This window comes from Dryobates pubescens, chromosome 22, assembly GCF_014839835.1.
Source record: "Dryobates pubescens isolate bDryPub1 chromosome 22, bDryPub1.pri, whole genome shotgun sequence".
Lineage (NCBI taxonomy): Eukaryota > Metazoa > Chordata > Aves > Piciformes > Picidae > Dryobates > Dryobates pubescens.
Genome location: NC_071633.1, coordinates 9,065,744 through 9,089,530, shown reverse-complemented (window position 1 = coordinate 9,089,530; position 23,787 = coordinate 9,065,744). Strand labels below are relative to the sequence as shown.

The 23,787-nt window shown below is 39.2% G+C and overlaps 1 protein-coding gene across 1 annotated transcript; it reads left to right on the top strand.

Moving 5' to 3' along the window:
* Nucleotides 1-959: 959 nt before the first annotated feature.
* On the top strand, nucleotides 960-23,781 carry BMAL1 (basic helix-loop-helix ARNT like 1). Its single transcript, XM_009896513.2, has 18 exons — nucleotides 960-1,079; nucleotides 1,389-1,536; nucleotides 4,162-4,182; nucleotides 5,186-5,224; nucleotides 5,888-5,929; nucleotides 6,695-6,852; nucleotides 8,176-8,255; nucleotides 9,260-9,352; nucleotides 10,451-10,568; nucleotides 12,597-12,746; nucleotides 13,608-13,854; nucleotides 16,574-16,680; nucleotides 17,027-17,177; nucleotides 17,775-17,863; nucleotides 19,428-19,536; nucleotides 21,265-21,358; nucleotides 22,637-22,739; nucleotides 23,045-23,781. The coding sequence occupies exons 2-18, from the start codon at nucleotides 1,397-1,399 to the stop codon at nucleotides 23,203-23,205; spliced, it is 1,902 nt and encodes a 633-aa protein (XP_009894815.1). The 5' UTR covers nucleotides 960-1,079; nucleotides 1,389-1,396; the 3' UTR covers nucleotides 23,206-23,781.
* The last annotated feature ends 6 nt before the right edge of the window (nucleotides 23,782-23,787 follow it).

The window sequence follows — 23,787 nt, the reverse complement described above, 5'->3', positions numbered from 1 at the left end:
AACACTGAGCAAGAGAGACAAAGCAGACAACTAGGTAAAGGACAATACAGGAATAAAATGAGGCCTGATCCACAAGTAACTATATTAGTGTAAATTAAAGCCTTCTAAAATGAACTGTAGTTATAGAGTCAATGGAAATTTATAATCTGATGTAAATTTATACTGCTTTAGTTTTTGTCACTGACAAAAAGTGGCTTCATAACTTCCCTCTGCCAATATATCCTTTTGCAAATATTTGCAAACATTTGCAAATACCTGGACTCCATTTTAATTTCTGAGAAAGGACCATGGAAAATTTGTCAGGTGAGAAGCTCTGCTTGTAGAACAACAATGATCTGTTCAAATTTGGTGGCACTAGAGCAACAATTTGCCTGACCTTAGATTTAAGAGCTGTGATTGTGGCTGTTGTCACTGTGGTAGGACCAACAATTTAGATAATTCAAACATTCGAACTAAGTTCTGAATTTGTTATTCTGACAGAGCTGAAGAAAACGATGCCAAAGGCTTTGGGTTTTGTGAGGTACAAACTAAAACACAGGAAGTTGGGCATGACCTTAGGAGAAACAGGCTGCCCAGAGAGGTTGTGGAGTCTCCTCCTCTGGAGACTTTCAAAACCTGCCTGGATGTGTTTCTGTGCAATCTGATCTAAGTGTGCCTGTGTGAGCAGGGGTGTTGGACTAGACTATCTGCAAAGGCCAAAGAATGCTAAACAGGGCCAGAAAGGAAGTGATGATGAAGAGATTCCTTCTGTTCCAAAGCTTTGTCCATTGGAGATGAACATCCCAATGTCTAACCCTTTTGATGATGGATAAAGCTTCTACACTGTGTAAGAAAACACAGATTCAGTCCTTAGAAAGCACCTATTTGCAGTTGTAAAGTGTGTCTAAAATTGTTCTAAAGAAACATGTTTTGAATATTTATTTATGTTAAGCTTGCTGGATTTCTTCTCATTCAGATTTTTGAAAGTACATGATTGACAGAATATGAGGCATGGAAGAGTTCTAAGGTGATCAGCTGCTTCAGGCTGAGCATCATCATCTTTTCCCAGGTGGATCTAGGCTTCCAAGAAAGGCTTTCAGGTAAAAACAATTCTTTTTCACAGTTGATAACATTTAGTAATGATTAAACTTTACAAACAATTGTGTTAAGTAGTGTGTTCTGAGAGTAGTCTTGGGGTTTGTGCAATATTCAATACACCAGTGACTGACTATTATCTGGTTTATTGGGGGGGAGCGGGGGAGGTGGAAAAAAAGACATAAAGAAGTTGCATTTTAGGATTTTGGGGTTTGCTTATTTCAGTTAAATACGTACATTTCTGGTTCTTTTAATGCAGTAATTTCTGTGGGTTTGTTTTGTATTGTTTCATGGGTTTTTTCTCCCAACATTAGACAATCCAATGGCAGACCAAAGGATGGATATATCTTCTACAATTAGTGACTTTATGTCACCAGACCCTGCTGACTTGATCTCCAGTTCCCTTAGCACTTCAGGAATGGATTGCAATAGGAAAAGAAAGGGAAGCTCTACTGATTATCAGTAAGTTGGATTTATCTTGATTCAACACTGCTAAAATGAGGTTGTAGCACAACAATACAGTGGGGGAGATGATAGAAATACTTAGAACAATTTAAAAATAACACTTTCTTGACAACCTATCATAAAGATTTTAAGAAAAAAATCTATGCACTAAGAGGAAACTTTATTATTTAATAATAAAAATTAAAGCCTTCATCTCAGTGCAGCTAGAATTGAAGGCTATTAGATGGGGTAAGGCTGAGGAAGGAAATGTTTAGCTGCTGAGGGGAGAAAAATGAATACTGATGGAATGTACCATGTAAAGGTTGATTATATTGACCATTTACACAAGAAATAAAATGTCTAACTAGCGGGAGGGAAGATAATAAATTCATTAAAAAGCAGAAGCAAAACTGGAAATAGTTCCTTTTTCTTCACCTATTTTTTGTGTTCTTAGTCACTTCCTATCAGTGTGCTGCCAACCTTAGCCTGATGAAGCTGTTTTGAACTCCCAGTTGAATCTGAATAGCCTCTGGTTTGAGGCAGTAGATTTGTCTTTTCTTTAATCAACTGATTTAATCTTGTGTTGGTTCTTGACTGTAGGCTATTATTCTTGACAAAATAAAATGATGATTTCTTCTGATTCAGTGGTAGAATGTGGTTTTGTTTCAAGAATGCTGCTTCTTTTTAAGGGAAGCTTTTTAACAGCAGCACTCAGAAGCACTGTCCGAGCCACTGCTTTTGTTTTGGGGCAGGTATTTGAAATAGTAAGCAGTCACACCAATTCTGCTGTAGAATAGTGAAAGTCATAGTAGAGTTTGCCAAATTGTAATGTCTTCTGCACTAGGTACATCAAGACCAGCCTACTTGCTTTACGTGATTGTGCAAACCTCATATGTATTGTAGCTTTATGAAGTCTTGCTGCAGGGTAACTCATGAATGGGTCCCATCCAGTATTCAGAGGCTACGGACTCCATTTTGATGTATCTTAGCACAGATGCTGTCACTGTGGGCTTTTGGATTGTTGGCAGTTCTTTGTTTCAGGGAGGGCTAGAATTTTTAATCCACACTGAACGTGACAAATAAGAATTAGGTTTCCCTGCACATAGGGCTTCTTTATAGGAGAACTTGTGCACAAAACTTTAAGTACTCTTTAAAGGCACAAAAGTGCTGCATACAAACCTTCTCTTGTATATATTTAGTCTTCCTGAAAAGTACATGACTCCCTTTAGTTGAATTGACTGCTACAAAATTCAGCCTCAATCTTACCAACTTCCTCTTCTCTAGAAAGGATTTCTCCATCTTTATTCTTCTGGGTAGGAAGCATTGCTCAAGTCCTCTTTTCCAAAAGACAGCTTGCTCTTGTAAGTTATAATTCTGCCCTTTAGGTTGTGTGTGCATTTAAAAACCCATGTGAAAATGCTGTTCCCTTGAATTACGAGTTTACAACAAATGTTGTCGCACCACAATTTATGTTGTGGTGCAAAGGAAATGGTAGATAGTAAATATTTCTATATTGAAACAGAGCTCAAGGTAGACTTCCTCGATACCTTCTTGCACTATGTTTGTACCAGAAATATTCAGAAATACTACTGTGCAGCTTTAGCTGCCTGTTAACAATGTATATTTTATATACATTGTCTGAGTTTCTAGTTCTATGCTTCATTTACCACTGAAGTCAGGGAATAAGGAAGGCAGAACCTGACTGTTCTAGTGAGGCTCTTTGTTCATCTCTCAAGTAGAAGCATATTGATTAGCTATGCTTTCAGCTCTCTGCACCAGCTCCTTTCTCCTGCCACTCCTCCAGGAAAATTCCTGTCCAACCTATTATTGTTACTTCAGCAAAAGCTGCATGTTCTCTGCTATGCTCTTCTTTAGTCAACTGCTGGAATCTGAGACTTCGTGCACAGGTCTATAAACAGTTAATTTCTTTTCTTGAAGCATTTATGGCTTACCTTGTACTTCTTTTAGATTTTATTTTCTGGGTTTTTCTAAGGCTGAAACAAGTATCCTGTAAGTAAAAGTGGCATCAGAAGTGGAAAACTGATGCCTCATTTGTGTTTCTGAGTCCTATTCTAGACATGCATGCAATTTCTTTGTGAGCAACAGAAGTGCTTTGAGCCATAGACTAAGACAGTAACACAACTCTGAAGACTCAGAGATGAAGAAAACCAATAGCATTATTCAGACTTCCTTTGAAAACCAGTCACAAAGATTACTGATGTAAAATGCAATGAATGATATATGAAAGAATACCATATTTACTTTTAAGAAGGCTAAGAGCCAGTGCTGAGCAGGAATAACTAGTATGTTAATGGCTAATATGAAAGATTCTCATAAGGTTTTTATAAAGTATAGCCTCTTAACATATTAATGCCAGATGACTTTACAGTTTTGAAACAATGCCAACAGTTAGCTTGCATGTAGAAATTCTCTTGAATTTCCTTATGATAAAGGCTATATGAAGTTCAGAATCAGGACTTGAGGACAAACTGAAGGAAAATGTTCATCTGTCCTCCTGGGCAGAAGCAAAACCTGAGAATATTCTATTCAGCTCATAAATTAGCTTGAGAATGTCAACAGAAAAACAAAGACATTTTTCTTATTTTCTATATATGGTGTACTTTTATTTTTCTTTCTTTTCAGACTTGATGGCTTTCCTTTTGAGTAAGTATAAGTATTTTGATAATTGGTTTCACTTGAAAAAGTTTCTGGGTGTTTTTCCTTGCCTTTTACATCCCATTTACTTGAAATGTGCAGGTGAAAGTTAAACCAGAACAAGCCAGGCTTAAGAGTGCCCGTTTCAGTGCAGTTGTACAAATGTGTGTATATCAAAACACTTTCTTCCTAGTTCTTTTGTCTAACAGTGCTGTAGTCTTAGGCATTCACATTTTTTTACCAGATATGGCTATAAAAACTTACACTTTCCTTATTTCTGTACATATGGTTACAACACTAAACTGTAATAAGAGGAATGCTTTATATTAATCATGCCTGCTTCCTTGCTTTTTTTTATGTAGAGACAAACTAAGCCACCTACCTACACTGCATTTAAAATGTCCAATTTAAAATGTGCCTAGTTAGTTTCATGCAGTCTCTCACTGTCCATGCATTTGGCCATCTCCAGTGGTTCATTTGCCTAGTTTACCATTTCCTACCTGAAAATCAGCTACCAGAAGGCAAACTGAAGTGCAGAACACACAGGCATCAGCACACAGTAATTCAGGGCAGGTTGTGAATTTTACGCTCGGCACTTGAACTGCCTCTGGTTGTCCTTCTGACTGTAGTAAATGCAGGTTAGTAGCCCTGTTTCTGATGAAGGCATAAAAATATCTGCTTTAGTGTGTCTTTGGGTTTCTTTTTTTCCCCTCTAGTTAACTGAAAAACATTTTTATAACAGATGATATCTTTGAACTGCAGCATGTTTTACTGTCAAACACATCAAACTGTGCCATTTTGCTAGCTCTGAAGGAGAAACAACTAATTTAAGAAAATGTTTTAATACTGCAAAAACTTCTGTACTCCTTCCAGGTTCTCACTTCTATATTTTTAATTAGTATTTATGATTTAAAGATGACAGGAGTACTTTATTCTAAATTTATGATAGTTTGACAAATTTTGTTCATCCTTTGCTTAATCTGTGATATATTGCTTTGTTCTCTTTCTGCAGGGAAGGTATGGATACAGATAAAGATGACCAACATGGAAGGTACTATTGATACAGTCACTAAAATGTTAGTTCCACAGCACTGACATAGGATCCTGGCTGTAGATACCTGTTTTCAGTGTCACTGGGTCACGTGTCCCAAATTGTTTCTTTGCTGGGCCAAAGGCTTAAGATTGTTGACTGAATTAAAACAGATAAACAAAAAATGCTAATGCTTTGAGGCATAATATTATAAATAATGACCTTTTCTGAAGAAAAATATTCACATTTTTTAAAAACAGATTTTAATGAGGCTCAGCAGATATGTGAAGTCATGGAATGGTTTGGGTTGGAAGGGACCTCCAAAGGTCAGCTAGTCTAACCCCCCTGCAGTTAGCAGGGACATCCTCCACCAGATTAGGTTTCTCAGAGACTTGTTGAGCCAGATCTTGAGTATCTCCCGGGATGGGGCCTCAACTACTTCCCTGGGCAACCTGTTCCAGTGTTCCAGCACTCTCATAGTAAAGAATTTGTTCCTAACATCCAATCTAAATGTGCTCTTCTCTAATTTCAAACCATTGCCCCTTGTCCAATCACTCCAGGCCTTTGGAAACAGTTCTCCTGCAGCCTTGTAGCCCCTTTGAGGTAGTGGGAGGCCACTAATAACATTTAGAAGAGTTGACTTTGGAGTTCCAACACTAACTTTGTGATATCATTTCTCAACAGATTGGAATATACAGACCAACAAGGCAGAATAAAAAATGCAAGGTAATCTCATACAGTGCATGTGTTTCTTGTCCTGAAAATAATTTTTCCTTGCTTATCTTCTCTTATTTTTTCACATCTTCATACTGTTGATGTTTTCCATGTATAAACTTCCTATAGGTTTGTGAAAGTACGAATTGGGTCGGGAACTTTTTGACATGGTAAAACATAAAAATTAATTATTTAGTATTTTATCATCACATTTCCTGGTTAGGAAGAGTCTAGTTCAGAGGTACCTTCAAGTGGAAAGCTGCAGGATGAGTGAAAGACTTATACTGCCACTACAAAAGGTAGTTTTAAGTACATTTGTGTAGGGTACTTATTACAAATTCTTAATTGAATGCTTTGTTCAAAATTTTTATACACTGGAATTTGCTTTTCTCTGCCCTTTGTGATTCCAGTGATGTTTCAGAGTATGTGCTAAGAACAAAGATGGTGTGCAGCAGAAGTCTTTACATAATTTTGTACTGTTCAGTGGATTGTTTCACAACTGAGGGTTCAGTGAGCTGTGTGGCCAACATTTTGTGTGTTTTCTGGTAAATTAGCGTGCTGCAGCCTTGCCTATTACTTAGAGCTGTTACCCAAACAGTGAACATAAAAACATCTGAAGAATTCAGTATGGGGATGTCATTTTCACGAGAACAAGAGGGTAACTCAGTTATCAGGAGAGGTTATTTTTGTGGGTTTTTACACTGGATTTGGGCATTTCAAACAATTAACTTGTTCTCTCATGCTTTTCTGTTTTTCCACACCACCTTACTTGTGCAGGGAGGCTCACAGTCAAATTGAGAAGAGACGCAGAGATAAAATGAACAGTTTTATAGACGAGCTGGCATCTTTGGTCCCAACCTGCAACGCCATGTCTCGAAAGCTAGATAAACTCACTGTGCTGAGAATGGCTGTCCAGCACATGAAAACATTACGTGGTAAGCTGACTGGGGCTGGAGGAAAGGGGGGTGGTGGGGCTGGAGAAGGATGGCAAAATGGACTTTTCCAGAGATATTTTTTCTCTCTCTTTCTTACTCTTCTGCTATGAAGGAATAAGTTAATACATTTAGGGAGGACTTTGATGCTGCACATTCATTTTTGTCTTACTGGTTTGAGGTTGAATATCATGATCTGACTGGGAAATTTCTGGATGAGAAAAGAATAATTTTTCAGCATCTGACCCCATGACTAGGTTTATTAGAAGCAAGGCAGCTGAGGCAGGTTAGGGGAGTGAGGCACTCAACAGTACTCTTAATGCAGTCAGTGTGCAAACCTTGCCGGATAGAGAGGTTAGGTTTTAGTGTAATATTCCTACAGGAGTTTTGAGTTTGGGGTTTTTTTCTTTTCTATACCTTTAGTGCTTTTTGACAGAAGAGAGAGTACTTGGAAAATTCAGTTGTAGTCTTAAATCTGTTTCTGAAGGAAAACATGCAGAAGAATTGAGATTGTTACTATTTTCTGTCCTAAAGCTTCATATATGAGTGAATCAGTGCTTGGTGAAATCAGTGGATGATGGTGAAAGCTTAAGCCTTGAAGAAATACACCCCTGAGAAAAGATAGTGATGCAGCTAATTTGAAGATATCCTGTTTCTAGGAGACCTGGTGTCTTCCAGTCATATTTATTGTAGCAATTTTGAAAAGTTTAACTTACTCTGCCCCTGTCATTTGATTAGGTTAGTGCTTCATAGCACTGGTTAGGGATTTGACTATCTTTTGTCTTTATGAAGGGAATAGAATGAGAAGAATTAGCCTTTAATAGATATTTGCCTCATTTATAGCTAATTTTGGGCTTTTGGCATTGTGATGCTGTTTTTTTGTCTTTGGCATGGAACCAGAGAACTGATTTGTAAGTTCATAAGCGACAATCTGTTTACATGATCTTGTCACGTCCTACTAAATTAGAAAGAGAATAAATAGTTTGAAGGGTTTTGTTCTTTAGTCTCCTTAATTCATATTTTTCATTCATAATTCTGCGAATAAACCATAAATCAAAGAAATTAAGGTTAAAAATTATGTCAAAGAACAATTTTATATCTCAGAAGGCATTTAATTTGCATTACTACATAATGGAGTATTTGTGTTTCAGCAAAAAACTTCATTGTTTTTTAAAGCTCATACCAACAGAGGTCATGTTGATTGTAAAACAAAATCAAAAAGCAGCACCTGCAGTCTGTAACAGTATAAGAAGGAGCTGGAAGAAAATTGCTTGTTGAAGTGTGTATTGTTAAGTTTGTGATATGGGGATTGTTTGTGTTCTTCAGGTGCTACAAACCCATATACAGAAGCAAACTATAAGCCTGCTTTTCTATCAGATGATGAATTGAAACATCTTATTCTCAGGGTATGTTTCACATTCTAATTAAGCAATATTAATGGCTGTGGACATTACTCTCCCTAAGCAAAACACCAGTATTTTTCTGCTTTGTATCTTGGCTTAAGAATATTCTGATTATGGAGGGTAATGAAGAAATCTGCAAGACTCTGCATAAACTCAATGGATTTTAATGACAGGCGTCTCTTAAGCAGAAAGAGTCAAGAGGGCTATCTGAGGAAACTCTTATTTTTATGGTAACCATCAGATTCTTTAGTTATTTCATGGGATGAATCAAAATTAGATTAACTTTTCTTGCAGACTTTCTGCTATGGGCCACCTTGATATGGTTTTTCACTGCACAATGATATATTGAACTGCTTTTATGAGGTCAATGCTATAACATGGTTTAGGACATTTGGATGCTTGCTGTATACTTCTTTTATAGCATGGAGAGTATCTATAATTTGTCAATAGTTAAGCTCTTCCACTAGCTTGCATAATTCGTGAAGCACTGCAGTGTCCACATACAGCATATGCAGAATTTAATTTCTGCAGCATTGTGACTCTAAAGCTATAAAATTAGAGCCTAATCCTGCATGTTTGTGACTGAAAAAGAGTGTTATGGAAATGGAGGTCACTTTTGGACAGGCACACAAAGAAATACCCAGGTTATGTTTGGTTTCTAATGGGGAAACTATGGAATAAATATAGTTAAAATAATATTTGACTTGGAAGGCATTATTAAACATCATAATATAGGACAAGACATGGATTCTTTCTTCCCCTAAAAATGATTTTACATTCTGGGCATGATGCCCAGAATGATGCCAAAAATGTTTGCAGATGCAAAAAAATTCCTGTGTTGTAATTTTGTATCTTGCCTGTTGACTCTGCCCTCTCTAAATGTTGAAGACAGCTCTCCTAGTGTAGCAATTCTGCTGTACACAAAGTGTTTTTAAAGGTTATAATGATGCAACGAGGATGTGTAACTTAGTAATTTACTTTTCCTTTTTTCTTCTTCCCCTAATTAGGCAGCAGATGGATTTCTTTTTGTTGTAGGCTGTGACAGGGGGAAGATACTGTTTGTTTCAGAATCTGTCTTCAAGATCCTCAATTACAGTCAGGTATTCTTTCCATTTTAAGTAATGTTAGGCCTTACAGATTTGAAACTTTTTTAAATGAGTTTATGTGGAGGGGTATTTATCTGAATAGTCTGTCTTGAAAGCTGTGATTTGTTGCAAAGAAAGAGCTTTTCTCTGCCATGTCATCAGTGAAGATTGTTTCTGATATGAAAAAATCAGTCTGAGGTTCTTCCAATAGCTTCATGTGAATTTTTCAACTTAGTTTTCTTTCTGTCTGTTTTGGTTTTGCTAGCATACCTGCTGATGGAAACTGGGAAGCAGTTATACCCAACTCACAATTTTAATGTGTGCTTAATGTGAGGCTTAACTTACACCATGTTCTTTACTCTGTGTCATCTGCCTTTCTTACCAAATTCAAAACCTTTAGCTTCAGAAGTTTTCCTCAGCCAGTCTTTAGTTAGGTATATACTAAATATTTAATCATCATGAAAATGCTGAAAGAGAGCATTTGCAGTTAAATTTTTTTTTCCTTCAAATGTAGCATATGAAATGAGACTGAAGAGAAAGCAGAATATTGGTAGGTGGTGGAGTTCTGCAAAACTCTTACTAAAAATAATGAAATAAAGTATCACAGTATCACCAAGGTTGGAAGAGACCTCAAAGATCATCGAGCCCATCCTTGTCACCACAGACCTCATAACTATACCATGGCACCAAGTGCCACGTCCAATCCCCTCTTGAACACCTCCAGGGATGGTGACTCCACCACCTCCCTGGGCAGCCCATTCTAATGCCTAACGACTCTCAGTGAAGAACTTTCTCCTCACCTCGAGCCTAAACTTCCCCTGGTGCAGCTTGAGACTGTGTCCTCTTGTTCTGGTGCTGGTTGCTTGAGAGAAGAGACCAACTCCCTCCTGGCTACACCCATCCTTCAGGTAGCTGTAGAGAGGCCTTCAGGTAGTTGTAGAGACTACATAATGTAGTCATAACTTAAATATCCAGAACAAACATACCTTCCTGGATGGCTGATGTTCCTTGGTTAGACCTATAGGTAACAGATTTGTGTTAAATAGATGCTACAACTGGGAAAATATACTGAACAATTACTTTTATTTTCAACTGAATATTCAATCTCTACAGAATGATTTGATCGGTCAAAGTTTATTCGATTATCTTCATCCTAAAGACATTGCAAAAGTGAAGGAGCAGCTCTCTTCTTCTGACACGGCACCGCGAGAGAGGCTTATAGATGCAAAAAGTAAGTGTCACCACCTTTTGAACACCAGTCGTGTAGCTGAGTCACTGCTGCTGAGTTTCTGCCTAATGTCAAAAGTGTCTGTGGAGGGTGTGGATAGGATTGTGTGTTATGCAGAGGAAGTTTTAGCTTTTAAGAGAAAAACAAACAAAAAAGCCAAACCCACCCTTCCTCCACCCACTCCCCAGTTGGAAAAAAAAAAAAGTAAAGTATTAAATCAGTGCCGGAATGTAGAAGCTGACAGGTTGGGTATGCACTCAGTATAGGTGCATTAATTTAATTCACCTCACTTCTCTCTTTTCCAGCCACTGAGGTTTATTTTTTTCCTATTAGACAATGAGAAGCATTTGCTCTATTATGTCATTAGCAGTGCTCAGAATAAACTCAGTATTATTTTGGTAAACCTTAGCTGTCTGTCAGTTGGGGTAGAGAATCCTTTTATTTATTATTTATTGCCACTTCCATCAATGACCCAACCTTTCTCTTACAAGGATTTTAACCTGGTCCTTGGAATCATTTCCTACTATATCTCTTAGCTCTATTCTACTCTGTTATTTTAAAGTGGTTCTGTACCTCTGCTGCTTTTGAAGTGAGTGGGTGTTTAATTCACTCTCATAACAGGAGGCTGCATTGCTTAAGTAGAAGGTGGTATCTTAAAACTGCAGATTTCCAGGTCATTTAAGTCTCATCCTTGTCAGGAGCAGAAATCTGTAGGATCTCATCTTGAAGAAATCACCAGCTCAACTTCAGAAACTGAGGCTGAGCGAGATTGTTCTAGGGCAGTGAGCCTAGAGGCTCCAGCTGGATCAGCTGAAGTTTTTCTGGCTCCTGGTTTTGGCTGGTTGTTGAGTATGTATATCCAGTGCTAGTGCCCCTCTTTTCTTTTCTTTTTTTTTTTTTTTTTGGGTATGCCTGTGACAAAGTTAGGGCAAAAATAAATACTATGAATTACAGTCTTCCCATCTGCTATGATAGACTGATTGGTAGAATTTCAAGAGCTCATATTCTTAAAGAGGACTAGTATGTATGTATTTTTATGTTGGCACAAGTGACTCAGGCACAGCTCGTTCTCTCGCCACTGAACAGCACTTTAGAATGCATGTGGTGCAGGGACAATCTGACCTCCTTGAGGTCTGATTTTACAGGAGGCACATTTTACTCTAAATACTGGCATTGTTCCTTTCCCCCTTGACTTAAAAGCCTGCAGGGCCCTAGAAGCTTCTGTACCTGTTTATAGCCGTTCGTTTATACGTATTCCTGTGCAGAACTGGTTGAAGTGGATAGCAAGCTGTGGAAATGTTATGTTGCTTAAGTCCTCCATCAGTTCTTGGAGTACTGTTCCTGGAAGCTCCAGCTGCATCACTGGCATTGCTGATACCTGTGCTCCAGATGCATGTCAGGCATCTTCTCAGCGCTCTGTTTGTAGCAGTGCTCTGCTGTTGGCTCCCAGAGTTGAAATGTGTTTTTGTTTCTCTGATCACCTTCCACAGAAATGAATCTAAGAATCTCCTGTGAAAACATGATGAAGTCAGGATTGTCATTAGGGCACATCTTTCAGTGAGGCTAGACAGACATAATGGGAGGCCTTGGGGATTTGCAGTCCCTGTGTAGTTCCTGCTACCATTTTTCTCTCGTTCCAGTCTGAATGGTCATGGACCTTTTGAGTAAATATGTATGAAGTAAGGCTCTGGTTCTAGGTAAATTCTTTCTCTTTTTTTTAATCAGTTGATTGGTGTGCAAAGAAATTACTATGTTTATTACCAAACTCATGTGGATTTGTACAGTCTTTTGCATTTGAAGCCCTCTATTCCCAAGCTTGTGTCAAGGCCTTTATGCTAGGAAGTGTAATCGGGAATTCCAGTGCTGATACGATCAGTTGTGTCATGCACATACTTACATGAAAGCCTCCAAAACAGGACTTTGGCAATTGCTAGTGAAGTTGAAACACTGTAGAGCTGGGTCATGGATGTAACCCCTTGTGTGGTTAAATTTAGCTGACCAAGGCGGCTTCCTCACTTCTGTTTGCTACAGCTGGACTCCCAGTTAAAACTGATATAACACCTGGGCCATCACGACTGTGTTCTGGAGCAAGGCGGTCCTTCTTTTGTAGGATGAAGTGCAATAGACCTTCAGTGAAAGTAGAAGACAAGGACTTTCCTTCAACCTGTTCAAAGAAGAAAGGTAACAATTATGCATTTTTGTTATTGAATACAATGGCAGTCAGGATTTTTATATTTTTTTTTTTAAATAGAATTGCTCATTTGTAGTGGTTAAATTTGTTATGCTTAACTGAACATTGTCAGCATTTTGTAAGATACTAAACTGTGTCTAGGTCTGTCACTTCTTCATATTCTCTCCCACCCCCAGCTATTACACACTGTAGTAGCATATAAAGCCAAATTCTCCTCTCTGCTTTCTTGGAATTTTTGCAGGCAGTTGCAACTTCTTCAGACACTGATCATACCACATTCAGTCATGATTTTCTAGCCAATGTCTCAAAAAAGGGGAGCTGTTACCGCTTCTATTTCTCCTTCACATTTGACAAGTGATACTTGGATGGATATCCAGCTTTAAAAGAAATGAGTGTAGTCCGAGTTCATCTATGGTTTTGGTACATCCTGAGTACTGGAAATAGAGATTTCTATCCTAAAAGTCTTAACATTGGTCATAACGTTCTCAACGTTAGCCTCAAGTTAAGATGAAAAAGGTGGTGTCTTTATTAATATACTAATTTCTTCAAACAATCCTTTTATTTATTTTTCTACTTAAATTTTATCAAAAGTGACCCAGGTCTGAACTATGAGGTGCTTCAGTCTAAACAGTGGTTTTGCAGAGAAAACCGTTCAGCTGTTCATTGAATTATCTCAGATTAGCTGCTTTGAAGCAGGAGTGCTGAAAAATCCTTTAGTGAATCGTATCCCAAATTTCCTGAACAGGAGGAGATGAGTTGTTAGCAGACCTGAGATGAAGTTCTCCAAAGCAATATCCATGCCCTAACTGCCCTTTTTTCCCCTTCTTTTTTCTTTCTTTTTTTTTTAACAGCAGACCGCAAAAGCTTTTGCACTATTCATAGTACAGGATATTTAAAAAGCTGGCCACCAACAAAAATGGGACTCGATGAAGATAATGAGCCAGATAACGAGGGTTGCAATTTAAGCTGTCTTGTTGCGATTGGGCGGCTACATCCTCATGTAGTACCACAGCCAGTCAACGGTGAGATCAGGGTGAAACCTACAGAATACGTTTCTCGACATGCAATAGATGGGAAATTTGTTTTTGTAGATCAGAGGTAAGAATACATCTAATAACTTCCGCAGTAAGTCACTGTCCAACATTGCTTTACTGGCAGCTTTGTTTAAAGCACTGTAGGTACTACTGAAAAGAGAAATGACTTTTCAGCTTTTCACTAATGCCTGGCTGCAAGTTACTTTGGGGTTTGAGTTGAGCTCAAAGGTATTACTGTGTATTTATTCAGTATTACTGATGAAATAAATAACAAAACCAACCAAACAAAAAAACCACAAACACCCAAAGAAGCCAAAACCCTCCCAAAATACGGCTTACTAGATGTCGCTTGACATCTCCTGTGACTTGGTGTATCTTCTTTCCAGAAAGCCTGGTTTAGCCGGTAGTGAAAGAAGGTTTGATAAGTTGCTTCTGATGCTCATATTGATTACTACCCATATAGGGTAATGTACCATACCCAGGATACCCACCACTGCAGTGCTGTTAAAAGGCTTGGTTAAAAAAGTACTTGGAAAAATATGGGAATAAGGCTGACTTGGTTCCTAGTTTTTCCCTTTGAAAGATAGACTTCTACATTTTGCTGCTTCATGGTTCTTCACAGGCTCTCAGAGATAATTCACCAAAGCAGTTCTGGAGCTGTCAGCAGTTTAAAGGATAGGGTTTACCAGACAGAAGCCAATTTCTGTCATGTGAATCTTTGTTACGTTTCCTTCTCCCAAGGCCGAAGTCTTAGAGCTCCCTGTCAATGAGGACTTCAGGTGCAAGCCACCTGATTAGTGCTGAATGCTTTTAGTGTCTGGGGAAAATACAAAAATACCCAGCCCTTAAATATTACGGGGTTTGTGCTTCAGTGCTTTCCCTGTTGTTCTTCATTGTTATTAATATGTACTAATTTCTGCACTTTATAATACTTAATTTGAGCTTTTTTTGCGATGCTAGGAGTGATGATCTACCAAACTCCCCTATTACCCTTCCTATTTAATTTGTATTTGAATAGTTTGGAATTGTGACTCTTACTCTGATTTCTTCAAGGAACTATCAATTTTCCTTCAGTAAATTTACTTTTAAGAAGGTCCAAAATCAAAGTTCATTGTAGTTCAGTAATTTTGTTTGCCCTCTGTTCTGGTGAGGATCTGGAACTGGCAACATTCATCCGTGGTACTTTCTATTCTGACATTATCCAGCAGTTTTACTGAGGCTTCTGCAAGTTTGATTCTGACTGTGTTCTCTGGCTTCTAAATTAAATGGTGCACATTTCAGGGTCTTCCTGGATGGCTTGTCCTGCTTTGTACTTTCCTTAACTGTTTGTTGCTTCACCAGGAAGGCTTAGAACGATTTTCCCAGGTAGTGCCTGTGCACCTTTAGAAGTAATGTACTGTCCCTCCCCACATACCCTCAGAAGTCTGTCTTATGTTGTCTTCTGAAAGCTTCTGGAGACAGGTTTATACATCCTTAATGTACAAGGTGACAGCAATTTTCTTCTGCCCCTCTCCTTAACCTCACATTATTTTTCATTCAGGGGTAGACCAGTTACACTAATGTTACAGGTTCTAAATCATTAACAACTCAGGAAGTCATTCTTGTCGTCTTGTTTTAACATGCAGTGTTCATCAGACTGGCCCACTGTAGATTCTTCCTTGTCAAGAATGAGCTTGCATCTTGTCTTTGGTTATGTACCCCATTGCCACTTACCTGCAGTGTTGCTTTGCCTTTTACTCTTGAACTTATTTTAAAGCTTGGGTTCACAAATTGATGCATAAAGTCTTTTTTTGAGTAGGTTCTTGTAATGTCCTCTATCCTTACCAACAGCTCCTTGAACAGTACCTGAGAATCAGATCAAGGATCCATGTGTTTCCCATGTTGCAGATTGCAGGTCCTTTTCATTCTAAAGGTTACCGATGGGGTAGAAAATGAGTTGACTTTGTGGCTGGTTCTGATGAAACAATCATGCTCCTATTTGATTTAAACCAGAGACACAGAGTAGGTCTCTTAGTGCTTATTCAGAAAACTTCTATTTGTCAACCCTTCACTTTTATGGGGGCTCATTGGTGGGCCATTTTTTTTTGTGTCCCACTCTTAAGACTTGTGACTTAAGGGGAGAAAATGCTCCTGAAACACTTGTTAGGCTACACCTTGACCTTTACAGCAACAACAGTGTGGGTGCAAAAGGATTTGGATTGGATGTTAGGAAGAAATTCTTCACCGTGAGGGTGGTGAGACCCTGGCACAGGTTGCCCAGGGAGGTGGTAGAAGCCTCACCCCTGGCAGTTTTTAAGGCCAGGCTGGATGTGGCTCTGGGCAACCTGATCTAGTGTGATTTGTCCCTGCCCACAGCAGGGGAGTTGGAACTGGATGATCTTTGAGGTCCCTTCCAACCTTAACAATTCTTTGATTCTATGATTTTGCAGACCGTTGTCTATTCTTCAATGGCGTTTTATGCAGAAAGGTTTGTACTATGTTGTAGCTGCTCCAAGGCAGCTCTGTCAGATTTAAATTCTCAAATCACAACATGCTTCCAGAGCTATTTAGAGAGTCTTAACTTTCTCTGCAGTGGTGATAGGTCAGATAGAATACTTGAGGGATTTTTACCTGCTCAATTACCTGAGAACTAAAAACAATATACTTAATGAATGTTTTTGCCATTTAAGCTGAAAATACCTCTCTGCATTACTTGAGTTTTGGTAATCTGACACTAATACTTCAACTTGAAAAGAGTGGTTTTCCTCATCTTTTTTCATTCCCCTCTCCCTCCCTTCCCCAAGGGCAACAGCAATTCTGGCATACTTACCCCAGGAGCTTCTAGGTACTTCATGTTATGAATATTTTCATCAAGATGATATAGGACATCTCGCAGAATGCCATAGACAAGGTACAGTTATTAATAATTCAGTAAAGAGCTTTTGTAAAAACATTGGGGGAAATTGTGTATTAAGAAAAACAAAGAAGCTTAAAATGATTTGGCTATCTCTCTGTTTGCAGATGCTTTAGTTGAGAACATTGTACTACATGTGCCAGGCAATGTGATCATTTTAGACTTCCATGGGGGTTTGGTGAACATTTGAGGTTCAGGTTGGGCGAGGGGGATGACTGCAGAAACAGCATTCTTCTTCAGGGGTGAAGGGAGGAACGAACTGTTTCCCCTGATAAGGGCTCTGCTTATGTAGCTGTGGTATCTTGTTTGACACAAGGTTTACTTACTGTCTGCCTGTCTCCAGTTTTGCAGACAAGAGAAAAAATTACAACTAACTGCTACAAGTTTAAAATAAAAGATGGCTCTTTTATTACGTTGAGGAGTCGCTGGTTCAGTTTCATGAACCCTTGGACCAAAGAAGTAGAATACATTGTCTCAACAAATACCATCGTTTCGTAAGTATTTCCTTCCTAGCAGATACATGTCAGTGCTGGCTGCTTTGCCCTCTTTTTTCAGATGAGATTTGACCTAAATAAGTGCACATCTTCTGTATGACAAGAGGCATCTTCTCCAGATAAAACCTAGAACTGCATACCTGGGGAGAGGGGAATTAGCTTAGCAATTACAGTGGTTTAATATCTGTTTATGAAAGCCTGCAGCACCGTATATAGTTCATTTCTTTGAGAAAACCTGGGGTGCCAGTCATTGCTGGCACATAGGGGAGATACAAGTTTTTTTGCTTTCGTAGGGGCTTTCCCTGCCCTTTTTTGTTTTTCCTTGAGGGCTCTGTAGAGGTGCTGACTTTGTAGCAGACTAACTGCTGTAGAGGAATTTTCTTATGAGAGAAGCTTTTTGGGTTCTACACTGAGTTGTAACATGGTGGTTTATTTCTGTTGTTTATCTAGCCTTGGTGTCAGTCACAGCACTTTCACAAAGGTGATGGTGACTCACAAACTACTTAAACTCCGAAGCATTCTGTTCTGACACACTGGCAGAACCACTGTTTTGCAGGGTTTTCTATCACTGATTCTTCTCGTTCTTGAAATCCACAGCACCAATGTACTCGATAGTGGAGACGCAGCCTTTCCACAGCTTGCAGCTTCTCCACACAGCATGGACAGTGTGCTTCAGGCTGGAGAAGGTAACCACTGTACTGTGAGGAAATTATTGGCTATCATGCCTTGTTACTAGCTAATCTTCCATGCCCAAATTTGCTGCATTTTTGCAGTGAGTTTTTGTTAATATTACGGGAAAAAAAGCAGTTCTTGTCCTGTTGAACTTAAATACAACCAACTTTGCCAGGCTGGTCAGAGAGAAGTGATTTTGGCAGTTGAAAGAAACAAGCATAAGCAGGGCTGGAGGAGTGATACAGAAATGTTTGCCTTTGCTATTTGTACATTATGCAGGAGTAACTTCAAGCTGTGTGTTCAGTGCAGAGGGTGAACAGATCATAAATACAGTTTGGCCACTTCATTCAATAATGAAGAGTGGAAGTAGTATAATAGAAGAAAGCTGTGACAGCACACAGGGAAAGATGGTGCTATCACTGAAGTTCTTTCCAAAGAGCTGGGAATCTCTGCTTTTAGAGACCCTCTTTACTGGATACTACTTTTATCAGCTCTGCCTTTGTAGCTGTAGCGCATGGAGATCAGTTCTGTAGTGAAAAGTGAGGTTCACTAAGTGAAACCATGGAAGAGGAAGGGTAGCAAAGCACGGGACAGCTGGCAGGGGTAGGAAGAGAAGCTGCCATGTAGGCACCGTGGTCAGTAATTGAGGTAATGGCAGTAAGGTGGTGACGCCTGGGCCTTCTGAGAATGGAAAACAATAGAACAAACTTGCCACAACACAGCCTTTGAAAAGAAACCAGATGTATAATGTCATCACACTGATAGTTCTTGTCCCCAGAAAAGAAAGTTAATTCATAGAGCTTAATTGCAAGTGATTCTGGCTGTGCTAAGGATTTGGTGACCTTTAAGTGAACCTTCTCAGCTCCTGATGGGTCTGAGCCGCAGATACTAAGGGTTGCTACTGTTAAATATTAATTTCTAAAAGGTAGCAGTTATCCATTATGGGTAAGCAATGCTAAGGGCTTTCTGGGCCTTTCATGGTATCCCTTTTCTTTGCTAAGCTGTGGAATACATCAAGCTTCTTCCTGACTACATCTTAATTGTTGTGCAAGTGTCAAATCATGTTAAAGTAACAGTGAGTTTCTAACTGTTCAAACCTCACTTTTCCCTCCATTTTTAGTTGCAGTCACCTACAGAGGGGTTATTTATGTTCATCAGGTAGCTTAGGCTTAGCCCATACCGAATGGAATGCATGCTGCTATGTTCTTCACACAAAGCAAAGAACAAACATGTTCATAAGGGGAGCCTGTTCAGGCACAGAACAAAGCAGGTCTGACAAGCTATTGTGTACCAAATCTGGACAAGAGGTACTATGAGATGCTTGAAACAGCCACCTTTGGTAAGTGTCAGGTATCTCATGTCCCTGCTGGCGCAGAAATGTCTAAGAGACACAGCATAGCTCAGTGCAAGTCAGATCTTTCCATACATTTGAAGGTATTCACCAGTTAGTGGAATTGTGAACAAACAGTTGAGAAGGTCCTGCAGCTTGTCAAAGCATGTCTAAATACAAATGCCTTTTTTTTTTTAATAAATGGTTTGCAAACGTCTACCTGACTTTAAGATACCTACTCATTTCAGGTGGCCCAAAAAGGATCCATCCTACTGTGCCTGGAATTCCAGGTGGAACAAGAGCTGGAGCAGGTAAAATAGGGAGGATGATTGCTGAAGAAATCATGGAGATTCACAGGTGAGAAAAAAATAACATGAAGTTAGAGGAAATTCAGTATTATTCTTTAAGAATAAACTAAGGGAGTCTTTTTTCAGGCTGAATACAGAATGATACAATTATATTTCTTAAGTAGACAGTAACAGCTATTTGGAATACCTAAAGGAGCCAAAGCCCATAGTGAAAGAATGAAGGAGTTATAGCCTTCCAGCTTCCTACTGTAAAACCCACACATGAACTTTTTTATAATGGTGATAAGTCTTTGTTTACCAGAAGCAGTAGATTTATTTCTAGTTAGCTGTTCTTTTAATTTCCTTTGCAGGCTATTCTTTTTCCAGCGACTTAAGGGTGGAAGTGGCACAACCTCCAAATGCCAAAGTATTGACTACGTGCCAATGTTTGTTTTCATGGGATCCATTTTGCTAAGATGCTTTTAGAATTGTTAGATATCTAAGCTCAGCTTGTGCAGTTATCCCACAGCTCTGTGAATGATGAAGCTGACTCTTACTCCCCAGGGTCAGTCTTTCTAACAGTCAACATGTAGGTCCCTGGTTTAAACAAGGGGTCTTGGAGCACCCTTCAGTAAGGGAAGGTAGCAAATACAGAGCTGTTTCTCAGAACAGCCATCTTGCCTCTCTCACCTGTGAGCAGCTACTTTAAGTGGGTATCAATTTCTACTAGCTAACAATCCTCATTCTTCATCAATTTCCTCTTGACAATTGTTCTCTTTCCTGTAAAAGTGGTCTCCTCCAGCAGATGTTCAGTGGCAGTAACTGAACCATACTCTTCAGACAAACATTCAGTCCATTCCCCATGCTTTTAGTTCTTCTGCAGGCGGGCCAGAGACTGCTTACTGCATTGCTTAAGGGAACAGCAGACTTATCCCATAAGGCTTCTTTCCTGACTATAAGAATAGGGATAATGAGGAAAGAAAAAAGCTGCAGCAGAGCTGACAATTTTCAGTACTTTGGAAAACCTAACTAACGCTTTTAGTAGCTGTAAGAGACTTAATTAGCTTGTGAGTGTAGTGGGATAGCTTACCACCCATGTTTCAATTTAATTTCAAGACCCTGGGTTAGTTCCAGTCCTTTTTCAGCAGCTGTTACTACTTTCCAAAGCTGCCTTCTCTACAGCTTTCCCAGGGGAAGTCTGCCAAGGCTAAGATTCCCATTTTCATTGCTGTTCTCTAGAACTACGCCTTCTCCCTTTAGTCTGGAGACTTGTTTGGTTTACATTATTCATTAATAAAAAAATGTTTGATCAAGCTATAGAAAGTTTAAGAGAAATATTTTGCTTTGGACAGTTTAAAAAAACTGAAAACCTGATGGTCAACTCTGCAGTGTACTTCTGTAGCAGCAGGTCACTTAAGGAGCCTAGGTTACTGTGACAGACAGCTCAAATTCTTAACTGGTCTAAAGTAAAGCAAAATACAACAACAAAATCCTCAGCAGCCAGGATCTTCTCCTTCTGTTTCTGAAGACTGTGCAGGAACAAATAAAGGAGCAGGGGAGGTAAAGTTTGCAGACAGAGCAAGCTGGACAATCTATACACAACTGTTCTCTAGCTGCACATAAAACCATTGCTATTGCTGAGCTGAGTAACAGTCAAAAAGTGAGGAAAATGCAGAGGTCATTATTTTAACACCTTTATGCCACTTGATACTGAAGTCGGCATTTGAAACACTAAGCCTCTGACACTAAGGTCTCAAAATTGCTAATAAATGCACTCCCTGTTTTACCCCCATTTTAGGATAAGAGGATCATCACCTTCCAGCTGCGGTTCAAGTCCATTGAACATTACCAGCACACCACCACCTGACACATCCTCCCCAGGAGGCAAGAAGGTAAGAACAAGCTTTATGAACAGTCTTGTAGCAGCAGTGCCAGGCAACATATCAACAACATGATGAAAACAAAGTGAGTGAGCAGCACTCCTACTGGCTGCTTGGCTGGAAAAGTTACCAGCAAGTCCAACTATCCTGGTGGCTGGAATCCTTTACAGTAGTCCCCAAAGTGAAGACACACTGGCAGCTTTTGAAATCCACCTACTCTTTAGATTTTTCACTTTAATAGGGCTGTGAGAAACAGCTCTCCTCCTATGTCTTGATCCTCCAGAAAATCTCGACCACCACATACTGGTGAATACTGGAAGTGCTATTGTTGGAGCACCAACTGCTAAAGTGAATCCCCTCTGCTTTACTGTACTGCTGTAGCAGAGAGTATGACAATTAGATGCTTTACTGTGCACTGACAGTTTATTTTAAATCAATACCATCTTCTGTGATTGCTTGAGCAGCACTCGCATACCATTACAATACTTAACCACCTGAACACTGGTACTGACTGCACTTAAATCATCCAGAAAATTGCTGCTTATGGTAGTTATAAGCAAGGCAAGAGCACTTACCCCAACCCTTATTCTGTGCATTTGAACACTGCCTCAGAATTATCATAATGGCTAGGGAAAAACACGACTATCAGACTTGCTTGTGCTGGAACCTATAGTTGACAGTAAATGTTTGTGCGTTTCTGTTTCTTTGGTTTTGAAATAGAACTTCAAGTTGGAACAGACAGAGTTATAATTCTAGGAGTCTTCTTGTTACAATAATTCAACAGCTACTTCTCGCAGGGGCTGCTGTAACAGAAGCACTGATGTTGCCCTCAGAGGCCTCTCAAGTACTTACCTTCCAGAGTACCCTGCATCTGAGCAGTTCAAAACTTTGGTTCAATGGTTCATGATCAGCTATTCCTTTGCTCTGTAAGAATCCCATAGAAGGTGGTTCTGTTTCTGGTGAGCTCTGGTGAACACAGCTCTCCTGTGCTGTACCAAAAATGGTTAAGATTTACAATCCAGGAGCTATGCTCAGCTCATGCAGTCTGTCTCTACCTGGGAGGATGATACTCGTAAAATTAAGGATCTTACTATCTCTTATATCTGCATGATGGACATAATGCAGAGGAAGTAGCTCCTACTTTACAGCTAGTCTGATTAGCTAGCTTTCAGGTGTTGCCTTTTTTTCCCCCAGCAGCTCATATTCCCTATATTAAAAATCCCACTATGGGACAATTTAAGACTTTGCAACATTTCCTGACAGTTTATGGCTTATGTTTTTTCTTTAAAGATCTTGAATGGTGGCACTCCAGACATTTCTTCAGCTGGGTTACTGTCTGGGCAAATCCAAGATAACTCTGGTTACCCATATTCTGACAACTCCTCTATTCTTGGTAAGTGAAGTCACTAACACGCTCAGTACCAACTAAACAGACAACTAACAAGAGGGTTGGGTTTAGCAGTAACTTGCTTTCAGCATCTGCAGGTTAGTGCTGAAGCATACAGTCCATAACCTCCCACTCTGCCTAAAAAGAGTAGCCTGGCAATCTATTTTACTGGCTTACTTAATATTATATTATGGTTTTTTAGAGTATTTAGAAGCCTTTAGTCTCTGTGATTCTTGCAGAATGGGTGTGAATCAGCAAATAAAGTGAATAAAACAAAAGTGACCTTCTGCTAACTGTGTTTACACTTACAGGGGAGAACTCTCACATAGGCATTGATATGATTGACAATGATCAAGGATCAAGCAGCCCCAGCAATGATGAAGCAGCAATGGCAGTAATAATGAGCCTTCTTGAAGCAGATGCGGGTCTTGGTGGCCCTGTGGACTTCAGTGATTTGCCATGGCCCTTGTAAATGATGCAGCTGGCTTCAACATCCAAATATCAAAGTGCATTTACTGGTGGAGTTCTACAGTCTGTGAAACCTGTTGGACTGAGAGGCTTTTATGTCTGAATTTCATAAAAGCTGTATCAGAATGCAACTCATCCTACCATGTGTAACTTCAGACAAAGTGGAATAACCTGCTACAGTGTTCTGTGTTGATTTGGTTAGCTGTGTATAGCTTGCAATACTTGTATATTTTGGATTCTGTTGTTTGAGTTTTTTTTTAAATCACTGTGCAACTCACTGGCATCAGTGGTAGCTTTTATATGCAAATGACCATTTCAGATGTATGGTGTGTTTTTACACTGCAAAACAGTCCCCATGTGGATATTTCTTATACTAATTGTACCATAAAGCTGTTTATTCTTTCTTGTAAGAATCCTTTACTATAAATATTGTTAAAGTGTAATGTATTAGACAGTTAAATATTTTTAAAATAAATGTTTCCCTTGTTCTAAGATGGAGCATTTACTTTGATAAATAAATTTGATAAAACCCTGCCAAAGGTGCATGCTAGAAGCAGTTGCTACCTTTTTCCTTTAGCCTTAGAAG